The 19,283-nt window shown below is 41.5% G+C and overlaps 2 protein-coding genes across 4 annotated transcripts; both read right to left on the bottom strand.

Annotated features, from left to right (window-relative positions):
* Positions 1-254: 254 nt before the first annotated feature.
* On the bottom strand, positions 255-11,159 carry LOC117431592 (ADP-ribosylation factor-binding protein GGA1-like). Of its 3 annotated transcripts, XM_034052694.3 has the most exons (18): positions 11,029-11,159; positions 9,999-10,083; positions 9,565-9,640; positions 8,575-8,673; positions 8,234-8,357; positions 8,049-8,149; positions 7,421-7,501; positions 6,919-7,056; positions 6,047-6,128; positions 4,490-4,603; positions 3,902-4,057; positions 3,393-3,451; positions 3,128-3,291; positions 2,836-2,990; positions 2,399-2,571; positions 2,157-2,267; positions 1,443-1,595; positions 255-837 (listed from the first exon to the last, which is right to left on the bottom strand). In XM_034052694.3, exons 1-17 carry the CDS (start codon positions 11,087-11,089, stop codon positions 1,485-1,487), a joined length of 1,890 nt encoding a protein of 629 aa, XP_033908585.3. In that variant the 5' UTR covers positions 11,090-11,159; the 3' UTR covers positions 255-837; positions 1,443-1,484. The 3 variants fall into 3 exon arrangements, with proteins under 3 accessions (XP_033908585.3, XP_033908584.3, XP_033908586.3); XM_034052693.3 differs by having other exon boundaries at positions 255-1,595; XM_034052695.3 differs by having other exon boundaries at positions 255-1,595; positions 2,399-2,568.
* A 317-nt stretch (positions 11,160-11,476) lies between these two features.
* ears2 (glutamyl-tRNA synthetase 2, mitochondrial) lies at positions 11,477-19,213 on the bottom strand. The gene is made up of 9 exons (XM_034052696.3): positions 18,821-19,213; positions 18,024-18,179; positions 17,345-17,534; positions 16,601-17,073; positions 15,722-15,830; positions 14,520-14,673; positions 13,318-13,448; positions 12,865-12,994; positions 11,477-12,436 (listed from the first exon to the last, which is right to left on the bottom strand). Exons 1-9 carry the CDS (start codon positions 19,110-19,112, stop codon positions 12,353-12,355), a joined length of 1,719 nt encoding a protein of 572 aa, XP_033908587.3. The 5' UTR covers positions 19,113-19,213; the 3' UTR covers positions 11,477-12,352.
* Between the last annotated feature and the right edge of the window lie 70 nt (positions 19,214-19,283).

Genomic DNA, 19,283 nt, shown 5'->3' with positions numbered 1-19,283 from the left:
CAAAATGTGAAACCTTGAAGAAACTTCAGTGGTAATTGCCTCAAAGAGATTTTAAAAATAAACTTAAATATTCCCATTGAAATATCGCAGTGCTGTGCCATCTGAAGGTTATTTTATAATTCCCTGTCTGAAGAAGGTGCCAGATCTTCTTATAGGTAGACAGCAATCTAGTGATCTAGTTTTTATAGGGGATATAACAGAAATAAAGAAGTTTGGTCACCAAGGCGTCAGGGAGATAAAAAAAAAGGCAGGCAGGCAGGCAAGCTTTTATTTAAAAGACACAGCTTGTACATTTGTATTATTACACATCAAAACAACTCGGCCGTGCAAGAACACCCTTCAGAAGAGACATTGGGTGATATTCATATGAAGCATTATACTGCCAACAATTGCAATGGAGTCCCATGACTTTACTGGCACGCTAATACTTTATGAATATGCCACGTTGTTTGTAACTGTAGCTGGTGATGTAAACAAGACTGTATTTGGAAGACTTTGCAAGCAGCTGTGATCAGACCACCTTCAATTTAAACTTATTTAACCTTCATGACGTCACACAAATTAGCTGCTAACACAGCGAAAGCGGAACATATGAGGCTGGTCTGTAGACACAAAGCTATTTAAATAATACAAATATTTTATTCTGCTGGTGTCTGGCAACAGCACAGCTTAATGCAATGTGCCTCTTCACAGCCCTGGAGAAAGAAGACAGTCCCAGAAGAACAACTAGGAGGGTTTTATGAATTGATTATTCTTGAAGGAAGTTGTCACCCTAACCCTTGGCAGATTCTTCATGGTTCTTTGTTGTCGTCAGACAGCTTTAAATGTTTGATGAAGCTGAACAGAGGTAATAAAAATAAAGCACAAAACCTTACTCACCGATTACAAGTGGATCGGGTAACTGCAACGCTTGATAATAACTGCCAGTAATTCAAACTAATAATCATTTATAGCAACAGCTTTTATTTATTTAAGTTTTTTTTATTGAATTCATATTTAATTTGCTTGAAGTAAACGTCAATCCATGAAACCTTACAACCGGTTTATATTGAAAACACTTTAAAATAAGTGTTTACTCAGGATGAATTCATTTTAGCTTCAATATAAATTACTAATGACTTCATACGAGTTCAAATTCAACAGGAAATCTGTGTGTTAATAGCAATCATAACTGAATTACTGAAATGTATTTTAAAGTGCTGCCGTACATCATAGAGCAGGGATGGAAATAAGACTCCTATTGCATAGCAGTTTCACCCCTTCCAGGTTTTACTACAAGCTTGATTAGCCCCAGTGTATAGGAGACAAGCTCAGGTGTGTCTTATTATAGTAAAACCAGGAAAGGATCAAACTGCTATGCAATAGGAGTCGTATTGTCACCCCTGTACAGTATACCAATGGTCTTCATTTTGAATCTCTTTCACGATGTTCGTATTTGGAACCTGTTTGCTCTTTGCACAGTGGAACGGGTCAGCAGGTTCCCCTCAGTGACCGGTCCAGGAGCTGATTTCTGGAAAGTGCTCCACCTCTCCCAGCTCGCAGAAGGACTGGCCGCCTTGTGTGAAGCTCAGCTTGAACCTTAACCGCACCTTCTCCTAAACACAAAACAATACGTCCGCTTACTGGACAAGCTAGTGGAAACATGGATGTATTTGATAGGTAGCACAGGCGGTTCCGTTGTCTTTCTTTTTAGAAATACCAGAAGACACGAGGTAAACTGCATGAGAATCGTTCCTACCAGAAGTCTCTTTCGATCTCTTCAATGCTGATGAAAGGTTTTAACCAGTGAAGTGTAAGGTCTCTCTCTGCTTTGTGTGCTCTCTTGGGCTCAGAGACACGAGAGCTGCTGTTTAAATAAATGTCTGTCATCTTACAACGGATCATATTTCGGTTGGCTCCTCGCAAACAGCTCCAAAGTTGTCAAATCCCTTAATAATGTCAAGTGTAAATGCAAGCTTGGTTTCCTCCACCCTGAATCTACTTGTTTTTTTAACTACTTCCTCAATTTACACAACATACAAGCTTAAACCGCATCTAGCAATAACAAAGATATCACTTTGCATGCCCTTGCAAGAATACTACAACTATTACACAATAATAATAATAATGCATGACTTCATAAGAATACTAATATAGTAAGTGCAGCATGCTCTTACCTTCTGTGGATTGGTTAACAGCATGACCTGGGAGATGACAGCAGGGGGCAGTATAGGGTTAAAAGCAGGGAGTTCCGAGCTGGTCGCTGTCTGCAGCTTGATTCTCACAGCCTGCAATGCAAGAAAGCGTGTCATTGAGCATGGTTACCACTGACAGAAGATCAATGAGGCAGCAGGGGCCATTACTGCTATCTCTGTTCCTTAAAGGCCACAGCACGCTGTCACAGGAATGTCTGACTCACCTTGGGCACCGCAGCCTGGAATACAATATTCCTGATGGGGAGAGGGGAGGTGCTGAGCATGGACAGCACAGTCACCAGCACGTCAGCGCGGCCAGCAGGGGGGTCTCTGGCAAAGTGCAGCGTCACTCGGAAGCCGTTTTTATCATAGGCTGTGACTGGAAGAATGCCACCTGCTGGAGAGACTACTGCATTACACACACACTGTAACTGACTCGGGTCCCTTTTCAAAATTCAAAGTCTAAGCATGGCAATCAGATTACATACACTTGTTCTGCTTTATATTAAAAAAGTGAATTCAACTTTCTACCCACAATGAATGATTAATTACATTATAAACACGTATCTGCTCCAAACCATAAAGCAGCGGACGGTATTGCGTGCTAAGACTCTTTACTGCTGTAAGCTGTTTCTAGGCTGGATAATAAAATATGGCTTACCTAGCTTAATGGAGTCCAGTGAAACGAAGACGTCAGACAGAGAGCTGTCCGTGGGCTCCCTCTGAGCGGGGCTGACAGGTTTAGGGTGCCGTGCCGAGCTTGTGATTGGATGATTCTGGAGGTCACCCAGGGCTGACCTGGGCTGTAGGACAGGCCTGGACAGGTGAGCGGAACACAAATATTAAGACAACCCCGATGGAAATCAACGCTGCATTTTAATGAAACCCCTGAAATCTTAATTTCTCCCAAAACAAAGCCCTCCCATCCTGCTGTGTCTGTGCTCTGTGCATACCCGGAATTGTTTTGCTGAGCCTGAGGTGTCAGAGGCCATTGCAAGGAGTCTCGCAGCTCCACATGGTCCTGCGCTCTGCCCTGGCTGCTGCTGCTGCTGCTGCTCACTGCGGCTCTCAGCCCTTCAGGATTCTTGCTGCCGCTGAACCCTCCATGGCTCACAGGCTGAACAGATCAGATGAATCAGAAACAAAACCAAAACAGATCAATATGCAGGTCTAGAATAGGAAAATGAAGAAATCTGTTGAAAAAACAATAAATCCTACCTGATCTAACGCCAAGTTATACATTCCTGAAATCGGAGGGAAAGACGGGCTATCCAGTCCTGGGAAAAATGATCAAATTATGAGCCTTTTTATCCTGGATCCATGCAGGTGTGGTGGTCTAGATACAGCTATAGATCCCCCCCCACTCCTCTGTACTTCCACTTTACTAAAAGATAGAGTAAAATCCAGCTAGTGCTATCCTGGATATATCGCCACTACAACCAGGAGAGAAAGGGCTAAATACAGACAGGGAGCCCTATTCACAAAGCCTAAAAACTCAGGAGTTATTTAAAGATGTTGTATTATTTTTTAATAGTTAAAACAGTCCTTTATGCATTACTAACCCAAAGCAGTTTTATGGCTATCAAACTTCTTTAAAATAACCAGAGTTTAACTCGGCACATACAATACTGTGCACGGTATCTGCACAGTGATTAAACCTCTGCTACTTCATGCACAGCAGCAGCAGCAGCCACAAGTACAGCAATGTGACGGGTATGAAGACAAACCCAACGACATGAGCTCTTCATCCAGCAGGGAGGTGGGGGGACTGCCTGCTCTGCGCTGGGGGCTCTCATGGGACCCCGTGCTGGGACTGGACTCTGACTCCAGCTCTGACAGGTCTATGAGGTGGTAACTCTTGACAGCGCCCGGGCTTTGTGGAGCTAAGCACGCACCAGAAAGAGAAACAATGCATGCATTTAGATTTCATTTACCATCACCTTTATAAAGAAGCTCTGTGCTAAACTCTTCTCATAGGGTGTTTGGGCACAGTTGTACAGTAAATAATTATCACTTTTTTTCTGGAAACATGTTTTTAATGCCTCAGTTTCATTGCATTTCAAATTAGTAATTAGAAGATAGTACCATACCGTATACCTAAAAATGAAAACGCTTTTAAATGGTAAAATTTACTTTAATCCACCCACAAACAATAGAAGAAAATAACTTAAAAAAAAAACAATAGTTTAAATTCATACAAGAACCACCAATGGGAAAAGCTTCTGTATTCTGCACTAGGGCGGGTAGTACATGTTTTATTTATTTTGCCACATACACAGAACACAGCTTTCTAGACGAGGCCTGTGTACGCGTACCTTTCGTCTTGGAGTGGTTGCTTCCATTATTCCCATTCACGTCTCGTCTTTCAACAAGCTCCTGATATAAATGAACTGCCAGGGTCAGTTTATCATTCGCTTGGAGGACTTCCGCTGGAAGATGAAAGAGACAAGCCGCTCCATCAAGCACTAGAACCGAACGAGCAAGCACTTCGTAGAACACATACCCCCCTTGTTAAAAGAATATCGGGTTAGGGTTATTGATCATACAGGTACAGCACACCACAGAAATGTCTACCGAGCAGCTGTGACAACTTGACAGAGCTGCAATGCATCTCTGCTTTGTGCTTTTCAAGAGTAATGTTAGTGCTAAAGCTGGACCACAGGGTCGCACTTCAAAGCCTTCTGAAATAAACTGCACCCATTAAGTGGGTGAATCAGCAATTCAAGATAGAAAGGTCAACTTATATTTAATGCAGTAACATTTTTAATGCTTATGTGGTTAAATTTTGGAATGTTTTGCATGCAGTTTGGCAGGGAGGGGGTTAAAATCCCCTCCCTGCCAAATTGAGGTGCAGACTGTTGGCTGAATCTTAATTGATTCATTGGTGTTCAATTAAGCCCCGCCACATGGCATAAAAGAGGAACCAGGGGCTTTGCTCTTGAAACTTCAATCACCTGTCTCCAGCCTCTGATATTCTGCCTGCTAGCCTTGACCGCAACGGTACCCTGCCACACCTTGTCCTTGCCAGTGTCCCTTAGTCCCAGTGTGAGTTAGCCCAGCCCATCATTCAAGACGGCTGTGTCACACTGCAAGCCACAGAGTCCCAATTGGTTGTATGTTTTGTTTTTCAAGTAATAGATACTATATGTTACCAATAAATCCTAAACAGTTTCCACACACATAAAGGGCTCTCGGCTTCTCACCTCATATTTTCCTTACAAGATAAACACCTGCCATTAAATCTGTACGGAAAGGAGATTAGGCAGTCGCTCTCTCTGACTCGTATCTCTCACCTGTTTAAGTGTTTTGGAGCATGGTGCTTTAAACAGGGGTGTGTTTTTCTCCCGGGGTAATACGCTGCAGACTAGCAGCTGCAAATGGGGAACTTTGCACTTTTACGCTTAATTGCACCAGCACACCAGAGTGCTGCTGTGCCTCCCACACTCCCAAGCAGGACAAGTAACAGGCAGGCTAATAGGGTTTCAAGAGAATTATCACAAGAAATCTCCAAGCACACAGGAATTGAATTTCAAAAGAAAAAAAAAAAAAATACTTAACAAATTTTAAAAACAAATACATAAAAAAAAAATGAAATGCAAAGGCAAAAGCACAGCATGCACAGCGTGGAAAAACTAAGCAGGTAGAAGACAAGGTGGGTATGGTTGACTCCTTGTGTAAACCAGTGTCTGTAGGTGCTCAATAACCTTAACAGCGCTCCCAGATCCTGTGACACAAGATGCAAACCATACTGCCCGACACCCAGGGTCTCCTGCTGCTGCCTGTCAAGTTTCATTACCCCCTGGAACCCTGGTACATCCCTGAACTTTTCTACTTCCTTTTGAACTACCCTGCAGTTGAACCCGAGAGGATACCTAATGCTTCGTCGTTATCAACAGTGTCACCGGCCAGTCGGAAAAGGGTTGGTCTCAGCTTCTCACACCTGTCATACAGGCCCTGTAGTGAATGGAAAACCAGGTGAATCCCTTCACAGCGCAATCCTGAAGCTCATACATGTTTATTATCAGTGTGGAATAACACGTGGAATGAGGTTATTAAAAACAGAAAAGGCTCTAATTTCATAGCGTTTATCTTTAAATTACACAGCAAAAGCAATCTAAAAATCTATCAGTTATAGCACATATAAAAGCATCATTGTGATAGGGCTGTGCTATCTAGACTTGACTGATAATAACTCCATTAATACTGAAAAGCACATCAGCAGCTACCTTTTCTCAGTTGTCAATGACAATTACCGGTCCATCAAATGTCAGCAATTATAGGGAGTGCTAACCAAGGTTTTGAAACCCATTTTCTTACCTCTCTTTAGCATCAGCAATGCTTTTCTGTTCTCTAATTCAAGATATACATACTAATCAAATATAATGCTGTAGATAAAAAAAGGACCTGCTTACTCCTGTTATCTGAGCCCCTCCAGTGTGGTAAGTCACGTGACATGAATGCAGTCAGACCGCTAACTAACAGATTTCATACCAACAACAACTTTACATTTCACAGCATTGTAGTTGAGATATCTGCATACTGCACACTGATATATAAAACACATGCAAAGAACGAAAAGATCTTCAACAGATTCCAAGTTCTAATATCTAATAAGAGGTAAGAAATCGATTGATTTAAAACCCTTGGTATGTGCTCTAACCCTAATACTTAGACTAACTCTAACCCTAACCCCACCACCCCTAACAATGCTGGCCTCTGTGCTGAGAGTTTCTTCAGGCCTCACCTTCATGACGTCTCTGTCGCTGTCAGAGATGCCCCCCCTCCTGTAATTAGTCAGCATCTCATTCAGGAGCTTCGTGTTGTTCTGAACCTCTTCAATGGCGTTTATCCGTTTAGACACCTTCTCCATCTTCTCTTGGTCCTGGCAAAAAAAAAAAAAAAGAAGTGAAATAACTGAGCAGCGTTTGTTCAAAAGATCATAAAAGTTTTAACGTTTAATGGAAATAAATAAATAAATAAATAAATAAATAAATAAATAAATAAATAATCTTAAACAGTGTTTTACTTAACATTTTACCCAAAATGTGAAAATCAATGTAACAGTCAAAATAAAAACAAAAGTAAATTATAACGATCACTATAAACACGAAATCAAATACATTACAGCTTCAGCATTGTTTCCCAGTTATATCAACTTATGTCAGTACTTCTGCTGTTCCGTACTGTAATGAACCAGCACTTTCCCTCCTAGCCTTGCCCCGCGGGCTGCTGCTGGCACACTCTACCTCTTTCACTGTATTCTTAATCAGTCTGTTGGCAGCCTGGAGGTCGTCCGGATGGCTACTTTTCAGAAGCCTGGCTAAAAGCTTTAAAACAGAGAGATATTGAGGATCAGGAATGGGACTGCAAACTTGTACATTCTTTCAGCTCCTGGTCAGGCTCAACTCCCTAAACTACAATCCCGCAATTCCTCTCCAACACAGTCAACGATGCAGTGTATGCTCATTGCCTCCCCTAGGGACAGTGTGGAGCACACTTCAAAAGACTAGCATCTGATCTGAGTTAAACTCTGGTTATTATCCTGAAGGAAATGGCTGTTTCATTTTAGCTATGTTACTGTAATTAGTCCCTGTCTAATAGTGATTTTAAACTGCTTTATAACATGTTTACAGATCTTTGTTATTTGTTTATGACACATCTACATTTATGCTTCGATTTGAGATTGAATATATTTGTAATAATAACTACAAAGTCCTGGAATAAACAGATGACTTCACAGGAATTAGTAAAATTGTATTTTTCACAGAATTGTACACAAACAGTAATACCATATGCATAATCGACGGTATTAATGCAGTAACACACAGCAGGGAGCACCATTAGACCACTTGTAAGATGTCATTATAAAACTACCTTGGATTTATCTTCCTCATCAAACACTGAGCTTCCGGTTCTTGGACAAGGAGGTGGCCACAGTGTGTTCTCTGGTAACTTGGGGTCTTTTTTAATAATACCTAAGAAAAAGAGGGGTATTCATTTGGTGGTTCGATTGAGGCAAGCCGTTGCCTAGGGTTGGAATTGCACCTCAATGTACAGACCTTGCTTCTTTAGCATGTGATAGGCTTCCTTTATTTTGACGTCTTCCGGAAGCCACACAGTCCAGCTGTACAGTGTCTGTTCAAGCCTTGACTTCACCTTCTCCGTACTCCATGTTCCCAGATACTGTGATAACGAAACGCATTGTGATCACTGGACCCGGGTTCAATTCCAAACTGGGACACCCCTGTTAAACGAGTCCTGCTGGTCTCAGCCTACCTCAGACCGGGAAAGTGAATTTTCACCAACAACAAAATATTGGCACCAAAAGAAAAAACGTGAGCAATTCTTCACCCCACCAGTGCTCCTAGAATTAATAACAATAACACACTCATTACTGTACCTTTGGTGACAAGACTTTGATCAATTCATTCAGAAATCGGAACTTTCCAGCTTCACTGTGAAACCTTTTCCCACAATTGTTCATGCAGGTCTCCAAAATCTAGAAAAAACATTAAATAAAATAAACCCTATGCATATTGTATATCTGTATATGCCTTTGATATAGAAATAAATGCACCTGTGTAAGAGATAAAGCCCATCTCTGACCTTGTATGTACCGCTGTGGGCTCCCTCACTGAACACTTGACACAAAGCATGTACAGCACTGTATCTGCTCAGGTCTGAACGGTATTGACTTACAGTGTGGATTGAAAAACCAGCAGGCATGCAGATCTGCAGTGGGGTGTTATTACTGTGAGTGAACCCAGCCCAGGCTTTGCATGGTGAGGCTGCCCGCTGGACGGATGCTTTGAAGAGGCCGGTGGAAACGAGAACAGAACAGATTCTACAAGACAGCCTGGGAGACGTGTTACTGAGAGCTGCCGATTGCAGCCAGCACCCACTATAAACCAGCCCTGTGACTGGAGCGGCATTGCTACTGAACCATATTACTGCAGCCTTCTTGGTACGCTAGAGGCTTCTGAGGTCTTCTGTTTCTTTGTTCTCTTCACTAATGCTGGCATAACAAGCACTTTTGTTTTTGTTAAGAGGCTACGGTGTATGCATCCCCCGTATCTGGATTGCTATAATCTGCTGTGCTAAAAGAGCACTTGGAACTTTTTTTTTTTTTGGTGTTACTTTTGCATAATATATCCAGTTTGGCAGATGTGATACATTATCGTATTAATACAAATAAAGTGCTAGCCCCTCCCCTTTTTAACATTACCTTAAACACCAGGATAGTTGTTCAGAGATTCTAGCCCAAAATGAGTGATGCCAAAAGATTGAACAAAAAATCATTAGCATGATGTGTGTGTGTGCGCTAATGTTTTTGTTCTTGTAGGAACAGCACATATGTCAAAATCATTTCATTTGCAAATCAAGCACTTACTGTGAGTGCCTGAAGCGCTTCCTTCTCCTGGGGGGATTGGATTTTATGAGCCAGGAGGCGAGTAGCAATCTGTGGGCTTAGAAAAGTAAGAACATGCCCTTTTAGATCCTCTTAACACACACTCACACAATACAGGAACATTAAGCATGCCAGTCCTTAAAATGTGCAAAACACGAACAGGTAACTAATGCACAGAAAATAAAACCTACATTTCTTTTAGTGCACAAGTCTGTCAGTTAAAACCGCTGGTGGAGCACCTGTCAGTCTGAATCAGAATGCATTAACAGCGTGGTTACAGCATGCATGTCCTTCTTAAGTGTGGCGCAGAATGCAGACACCGTACTGAAAAGGGTCTGGCTGCTGTTTATTTTGGTATAAAACACCGCACACACCGTCCAGGGTATGCAGACGACCTTGTGCATCTGAGAACATACCCTTCTAGTTCTTTGTTGACCTGCTCATAGAATCCTTTGATGAATTCCCACTTCTCCTCCTGGTTACTGGGGTCTGTGGCTCTGTCTGAAATCACAGGGGGGGAAGGCGTGACTGTTAAAGTATTTGCCTGATCAAGAGTGGGAGTGGCAGTGCATTCACGTACACGTCAGGGATGCACAAAATCCTGTACAGCATGTATCATAAATTGCAATTGAACTTTCAGCTGAACCATGCAATGCAAGTTTAATATTCTAGTTTCTAGGTTAGAAGGTAAAGATCAATGTGCTGCAGTACATTGTAACAGTTTGTGTAGCTCAACCAGTCGTGCTTCCGGTCGTGTAATCTGCAGAAGACTCGGCTGAACTGTGGTCTGCAGTTCCACAGCATACGTAGCACTTCCTGTTTTTAATACATTTCTATCTCCGTTTACACTTTAAAAGTCTGATATTTTTTCGATGCATGGCGTATCATTTAGTTGCCCATAACCATAAATAACTGGCTTTACCCATACCTTAGTAAACGCGTTAACCCTAAACTAACCACACGTCTAAACATTATATGCATGGTGTATTAAATACAAAATAAATGAACTCACTAAAAAAACGTATACTGTATTAGCTAATACCGTGGTTCATAGTATGCAACAGTGCCAGCTCTAATGTAAAATGCAACCATTTGCAAAAATTAATAATTGGCTACTTCCGAAATAGTTGCAATGTAAAACCACTCCACATCCTCAAAAAAACATCACCATTGTATTTTACACAGTGATATATAGTGTCGGATTTTTTTTTTTTTTTTTAAAACGCGAATATTATTACTAGGCTAAAACGCGTTTGTTTTTTCTGTTCTATAGGGTGGGAAATTACACTAACGTGACTGTATTTCCTCTTTCAAAAAAAAAGTTACACGCTTTTAAAAAACACGACCCTCCACAGACACTTTCTCACACCCCGCCCGGTTTAAAGGTTAATTAAGTACAAGAATAATTCGCTTAGTTTGTAATGTCAGAAGTAAAAAAAAACTTACTGAGCCAAGATTCTAAAGTTTCTTCTCCAGCCGCCATGTCCAGCAGTTCGTTATCACGCATAGCGTTGAAAAGGGCTACTGTACCTTTAAGAGGACACCCGTTTCAATGTTCGTCGGCTGACTCAAGGCACTTGACCAATGCATGTGACACTGATTTCATTTGGGTAAGGAAGTAAGCGAAATCTTCGAGGCAGGGCTTCATTAGGTTTCTCCAAAGATAAGTTACTTAGCTTAACTTTATTTATTTATACAGTAATGTTTGTTTAGGCTTATATTTCAATGGCACCATTGATATTATTTATTTAAAAGGTGTATTGACTTGTGTTTTTATATTCTGAAATTACAGTAGAAGGTTATTACTTCATAAGTCGATATTAAAACTATCAACTACATGTGTTGTCTATTTTCTTTAAAAGTCATCAGTTATATAAAACTAAAAACAATGATGTGTTGAGCAAACCCTTTTCATGAAAACAGAAAATTATACAAGGTATGTCAATAAAAAGATTTAAAAAAAACAGATATTCTCCATCCCAAGAGATACAGTAAATAGTTTAGTGAAAACCAGACAATTGGTTTTCCTTTCAACAGCTTAGCCAAGCAGGTGTTGGTACATTCAGTAACAGCGAGCTACATTCACAGTACATAAACAAATACCCATGCAAAGTTTAATCAAATTCAGGCAAGTGTATGTAAGCCACTTATCTACAGTACTATTACATAACCACGGTACAATATCCATTTATCCCTGAGAATCTTTCAGCTTTTCATCCATCCCACCAAGCTGTCATTTTACAAATTCTATTATAAATGTACAACTGTATGAGGGCTCCCGAGTGGAGCATCCAGTAAAGGCGGTGTGTGCGGAGTGCAGGATGTGCCCTATAGCCTGGAGATCGCAAGTTCGAATCCAGGCTATGTCACAGCTGACCGTGACAAGGAGTTCCTAGGGGGCAGCGCACAACTGGCTGATATTAATAGGTCAGTAAGTAAGTCGGTCTATGATGTCATAGCCCGTGGGGTAAGACAATTATTACCACACGGTCATGTGATTTTGTTCAGCCAATCACAGCACTTAATTTATCCAAGCCATTTTATAAATATATATAGATTTCTCCCATCTTTTATTTAACACACAGTCTGCAAAAATGTCCTTACAGACATCCTTCAAATATTTACACATGAGACTGACTTTCATGATACAGCCGACAGTGTTTCTTGTTACAGGTCCTTCGAAAAGCTCCCAGAACAAGCGCCAACTCCAGGACCACCAGAGCTCTCCTTGTGTATCAAAGTCCACAACCAAAAAATCTACACATTGACATCAGGTGCTCAGGACTCTCTGCAGACGTTCACTAACTTCTCTGGGTCCCAGGGACACGATCATCTCAGCCACGCTTGGGCCTTGCTGGAAAGAAGGTCATGCAAAGAACATGTTAGAGTACAAAACTGTGTTCTGTAACATTCTATGGCAGAGGGTGTGAGATTGGGAGGGTGGGGTACATTTTGTTTAAGCGGTGTCCTTTGCTTTTGCTGATTTGATTGTTTGTAATATAAATAAAAGTATAAAAAAAACAAAAGTACTACAAGACAGAATAGTCACATGAAAACACAGCCATGGTCCTAAAGAATAGCCAAGTTCAAAACAGACGTCAAGCTCATTGCTAGCCTTTGAATGCACCTCTAAAAACCTTTTCTTTTACTTGTATTAATTCCTTGAAGATGAAATGCAGACATAGCCGTCTGTATGGGAGATAATGTTGGCTTCAACAAGCTGGTCCGACCAGGTTCGTTTCTCACTAGCTTAGTCCTGAATGCTAGATGTTATGTATATACCTGTTGTCCGCTCAGAGCCAGTCGGATGACTTTCATTACCGCACCATATTTCGTTCCCTTTGTCTTTTTCTGCAGGCCCTTCAACTCTGCGCTCAGTTTTTCAGTCGTTAAGACAGAATTTTCAACCAATCTGTAATAAGAGATAGACATTATATTACAAATCGCCACAGGTAAGATCGCATTAACAATTTCAACAGGATCGATACTTTTATGTTAATTTCACGAAGCACACGTAACAGTGGAACTGTTGAGACTTCTAGGAACATCCCGTTTGAAAAATGGGCGCGTCGACAGCTGACTTTCCATAAAAACGTGATTAAATGCACTGGCTTCTCTTACTGGATGCAATTCAAGAAACAAGGGAGCAATATTATGTCTATAAAACAACAATGTGGAGACTACAGCCCTGTAATTGTGCCCAATTCTAAAATCGTACAATTCATAAGCACTTACTCTAAAACCAATTTGCTGATTGTGTCTACTTCGGGAGAAACCTTCAGCAGCTGATCTCGCGGCACTGAGGGTCTGACCCACAGATAGGAGTAGGCAGGGGACACCAGGTCTTGAAGGCAGGTTATATGACCCTGCGGACAGAAAACATACCCTTGATGTAGTTACGGTTGTAAATGAAGTGTCATTTTGTCTCTACGCTACAAAGAGCTCAGCTTTTAGTTGTTGTTTTTTTTTTTTTTTCACAACAGATCTTATTTGCATTTTCATTAACTTTTACTTTGCTTTTACTTTAGGGTCCCTTAGAGATTCTCAAAATAGAAATTGAAATACAATTCATGAAAAAATGGCTCCAGCAACAAAAAGCTCCTCCTGGGGAAATACCTTGCTAAATTATCATAATGGACCATTACGACTTAATGTAATGGATTAAACCAGAATCGCTTTTATTTAGATGCCTGTACTTAAAAACATTTATTCCAATTGCACATAGAAAAGATAAAAAAAAAAACTTCAGCTGTAATTGTCTTTACAACCACGTTACTCTCCCACCTCTTTGTCTCTCCACTAAAACACACATACAGGCTTACACTCTTTCAGTACACAAACAGACTGGCCAGAAAGTTGCCTTCACCGCAGGTAGGACCACATGCCTCCTGAGGCAGTGTTTGAGTGGGAGTGTTTAGTCGTGTTTCAGAGTTGTGCTGCTTGTTAATACAGTATCATTTGTTTTTAAGACTACCCTGGCAGTCAGATATATTGAGAACAGGAATTAATGAGCAGTCAGCACCACACAGAGGCAACTTTTCCCATCAGGAATTTGGCAAGAAGCTTCTACATTCCAAGGTATCATATTACATTCCCAAATGTGTTTACTATACAGTATGTGTGTGTGTCTATATATAGACACACACACACAAATAAACCATCTAACCAGTGTTCTCCGAACAGACTCCAAAACAAACGTTCTATTTCACCTACGGTAAAATCGACAAACCAGAAATCCCTTATAACAGTACAAACTGCCCAGAATTACAATGTTACTGTTTTAAATGGTTCATGGTGCCCTCTGCCGGAACATCATCCACTTTGCAGGCAGTAGAAAGAATTTAGGGAGCTTTCCTGAACTTCCGCAGATTTATATATAAAGAGTAAGATCATATTGAAGGCGAGTGCAGGAATATGCAAATCAATGTTTAAAGTACCTTCCTCAGCTGAAGGGCACGCTCAATATATTCTGTCCGCAGTACATCTTTCTCTGTGAGCTGCTCCTTGTACTCCCTCTCTATGAGAACCTGCAGATCCTTAACCAGAGCCTGCCGCTGATCAGCATCGCTAATTCTCCGAAGCAAATGAATCCTGCAGAGGTTAGAAAACAAGACAGCACAATGCCCTAGTTACCTGCACACACACACAGACACACACACACGCAGAGAAAGAGAACCTCAGGTGTTGAACCCACGCAAGTTCTGTTAAAAGCCACCACCGGCTCACAGAAAAAAAAAAGGATAATGGCCGGACAGAATTCAAACAACAAATTATAAATGCACCACGCTATTCCTTTCAACAGCTGAGTTTATGTAACAGAAAGCTTCCCCTTCGCATAATGTCACTGATCTTCAAGCGGAAAGTCACAAACAGTCTCATACTGCGTAGATTACCATTTGCAGTTTTATCGGCAATGAAAGCAAAGTCATTAAATCAAGAAAACTGCTTAAAACTAGATATCAAAGAGATTTAAAATTCCCTGGGCTAGTAAAACAAACATTAAAATCTGTCTTAATTAAATACCGGTAGACATGGCCCACTGAACACTGCAGTCCACACCACCCACTGAACATTCCACACCAAGCATTCCATTTATGTATTTATTAAATGTATGTACATAAAAAGCTTATAGTACCATACTGTGTGTATATTATATATATATATATACACATACACACAATAGTATTTTTTTAAATCTACTGTACTGACAGGAGCTGGTTGTCCCTTATTTTAAATTAAAGTTATAGTAAGAGACGATAGACACTGTATATACCAAGCTAGACAATGGCTAAAAGTCTGATGCTAGAAAAATAGGTTCAATATCTATATATAGATATGACTTCTGAAGAGAACCAACTAAATGCTGCAAATAAGCAAACTAATCTGACGTTCTTAGCTAGCAATTTACAAAACCAGCTGCCTGTTAGCACACACACTGTGTTTGTCCTTCAGTAATAAAGATTGCGGTGGAGGTGCATCCAAGGGAGCAACACTTGCTTGGCTCCACGCATTTGTAATTTGCCCAATTCTCTGTTCAAAGTGTCGTCAGCTCAACAAAACGCACCTGCTGAAACGTGCAGTGTCGCCACGCTCCCAGCACCATAACTGCTGCTTTCAATCGGTTTGCTCAGTGACCCACCTGTTAAACTCCGGAAGCTTCTCGAGATCCAGCAGAGCAGAATGGGTTGTTATTTTGGTCATATCGAATTCAGCAATAAGTTCATCCAGGGTCCGCCCAATTCGATTTTCTACACAAGCAAGAAAATACATTTTAGAGGCAACACACAAACACCGTATCTAGAGAAGAGAAATAATGCCAACTGCACCATTTGCTGTCCTGTAAAATTACACAAAGTGGCAGTATCTGGCTGGCACCGAGTGTGCAAAATCTAAAAAGCAATATGTTGTTCCAAAACCATTTTTAGTGCTGGCGTGGGAAAAGCCAGAGGATTTCCCTGTTGCCAATTGTAGCAGTTCTATTCAAATTTTAACTCCCCTTGTAACCACTGGTACATCGCTGCTTCACTGTTCCTGCTAAAAGGGGTATCCTTGCACCATCTAGTGGGAAGGCAATATCACTGCAGCTTACAGATACTCAACTGGGCCAATTAGATTTATAAAGAATCATTAGGAAATTAAGTAAGCACATCCTGATCCAGCAACCAGTCATGACTTCAGTTCATAACGCTGATACTTATGCGCTGTTAAAGACTGATTGAGGCAGTGCAGAATTTGTAAAACTGCAATTTCTGTATGCGTCATTTGTCGCTAGATGACACTGAAACTGCAGATACCTCTGCAAGAAAATAAAAGCTTCACAAGTAAAGTTAGAGGTAGCGGTGACCTTGCATAGCCGCACATGTATTGCAGTCACAATAGTGTGTGCAGTTTTAGTCTTGCAAACAAAGTGGCCGCATCCTGTAAATGTTTTAAATGGGTACCCTGGAGGCGTGGGGTCTGGAAGGGACAGAACCCATGGGTGGCCCTTATACCTTACAGTAAAAACCAGGGGGCTTGCCTGTGAATCCTGAGCCACAGTTGGTTATGATATCAAGCAGCGCCTCAGGCAGGTACCCTGCTAGTGCGAAATGTTCAATGAAGATATCTCCCTGCCGCTTGGAAAGCTTGCTTCCATCCCTGTTCAGCAACAAGGGGAGGTGGGCGAACGTGGGGGCTTCCCAGCCGAAAGCCCTGTACATCAGCAGGTGCTTGGAGGTCGAGATGAGCCACTCTGTGCCACGCAGAACGTGGCTGATTTGCATGTGGTGGTCGTCAACCACGTTGGCTAAATGGTACGTGGGGAAACCGTCGGCCTTGATGATCACTGGATCTCCTTCCACAGTGGCAACCTCGTGCCTGTTCCACCCGTAAACCATGTCCTGGAAGGGCTCGACCCCCTCCTCCAGCCGGAACCGCAGAACATGCGGCTGCTTCTGTCCAAGCTTCTCTTCCACTTGACCAGGACTCAGGTGCCTACATCGATTGTCATATCTATTACAAAAGAAATAGGAGTCACGCCACCAATAGTTACCAAGCATTGAAATCCAGAAAGCATCATCTTAAGTGCTGGAAATGATGTTTGTTGATGCATCTCGGGGCTGACATTGTTGTGCACTGTCGTGTACATTGATTGAACTAAAATGGGCTCAGCATTATAAAAAGTATTTGTCTAAACCCTTTCTTTTACGCATTCATGTCACAATTCCCCTAAAGACCAGCAAACCTTGCTTTGTCCATACTGCATTGCTGCAATTCTGCATACCTCGGTGTCTGTCTGTTTCGCAGGGCCTCCTTCTTGAGCAGCTCCAGTCTCTGAGGGCTACAGAAGCAGTGATAAGCCGCTCCGTTGGCTACTAAAGTCTGGGCGGCCTCTTGATACAGCCCCAGACGCTGAGACTGCTGGTAGGCACTGTAAGGGCCACCCTTGCGAGGGCTTTCATCTGGTGGTATCCCTGGCAGACACAGAGAAGAGAACAGAAGGCAGCGGATTGATTTCTGCAATAAAGATCAATTCATGCTGTTGGCACAAATACTGCACAGTAAAGCATGGGGTAAAGTGATGGGGCTTGTGCACAAGTGTGTCACCTGTGGATTACACGAATACGAAGGGTTGTGTGGCGCTAAACTTGTCTTAAAGACCACCTGTATGGTCCACCTGTCTACATCAACAACTCTGGTTAATATCCATGCAGGGAAGGAAATAAGACTCCTATTGCATAGCAGTTTGAGCCATTCCTGGTTTTACTATGAGTTTAACAGAACACACTTGATCTTGTTACCTATACACACTGGAGCGAATCAAGCTCACAGTAAAACCAGGAATGGGTTTAACTGCTATGCAATAGGAGTCTTATTTCCATCCCTGCCCATGTTATGCTTGTGTTGAATCACCTGGATGTAAAGACTGCATGGTGATACTGTGTACATGTGGTCACTAGTACCTGCCCATTCCAGCATGTCCTCTATCCTCTCTGCAGCCCCCGGGACAAGCCGACTCTGGTCTGTGTCTTCCAGTCTCAGGATGAAACTCCCTCCGTGCTTTTTTGCAAATATGTAGTTGTAGAGAGCAGTGCGGAGTCCTCCCAGATGCAGGAAACCTGTAAGAGTAATAAGAAAGGGTTATTATTAATACCCACTGCTTGTTTTGCCTCTCTATAAAAGAAAAATAGCACAATGGTTGGATTTATTTATCATTAATAAACCATTCAACATTGGATACTCTTTTTTCTAATTAAATGGTGACTTTAAACAGACCTTACTCTGCATTAAACAAATTATATATATATATATATATATATATATATATATATATATATATATATATATATATATATGCATACATTATTAATTATTATGCAGAGTTTAATTAAGTCTGTGTATTAATAAATATTAGCTTCATTCACATATGAAAGGTGTTGTACTGCTAATATATGTATGATACAAGTATTGTTTCAATGGAACCTAACTTAAACAAACAGAAACTACTGGCTCTACTGTTCTACTCTTGTTTACAGTGCTTTTTAATTAACATTGACAACCCAATTCGCACGCATCTGGTAGCAGTGGCTACACTTTCCAAATTGTTTAAAAACTCATTTTAAAATCTCCATTGGGTTTTTGGCACAATGAAATTGCAATAGGCTGGGATATCGTGGCAAGGACACTGTACCTGTGTACCGGTAAGGTAAAGGTTAAAACCAGCGGGCGTTCAAGTAGGCAGTGAGCGTGTCAGTCTTACCTGTGGGACTGGGTGCAAATCTCACCCTTACTCCCCCACTCTCAGCACAGTAATATCTCCTGCTGGATACACTGGCTGTGTGAACGGGGGTAACTGCAGCGGCTTCTTTCTGACACAGCCCGAAGGCCTGACGCCCCAGCCCCTGTTTGATTACCGTCCCAGACTTTGATCCATAAAGAATCTTTGGCGGCGACGGCCCTACTGTTGTGCCGTGAGCTCTTGACTTCCATGCATTAAAATTAAAAACAGCCTGTCGCCAGGTTAAAGGCTGCCGAATTGCCGGTAGAACCATATTTACATTGTATTACTATTATGAAACTGTTACAGCTTTCAAATTGCAGTTTACACGCGTGTATAGGTCAAACTCCAGCTGCTCCTCTTCCGGCATGCCTTTCTGAATGTCTATTGGTTATGATTGTTGTCACTCAGGAGAATGTCTCCGCCTCTTAAAGGAAAATTACGT

Source organism: Acipenser ruthenus, chromosome 22 (assembly GCF_902713425.1).
Source record: "Acipenser ruthenus chromosome 22, fAciRut3.2 maternal haplotype, whole genome shotgun sequence".
NCBI lineage: Eukaryota > Metazoa > Chordata > Actinopteri > Acipenseriformes > Acipenseridae > Acipenser > Acipenser ruthenus.
The sequence above is the reverse complement of the archived record's forward strand: the minus strand, read 5'-3'. Positions and strand labels throughout refer to the sequence as shown.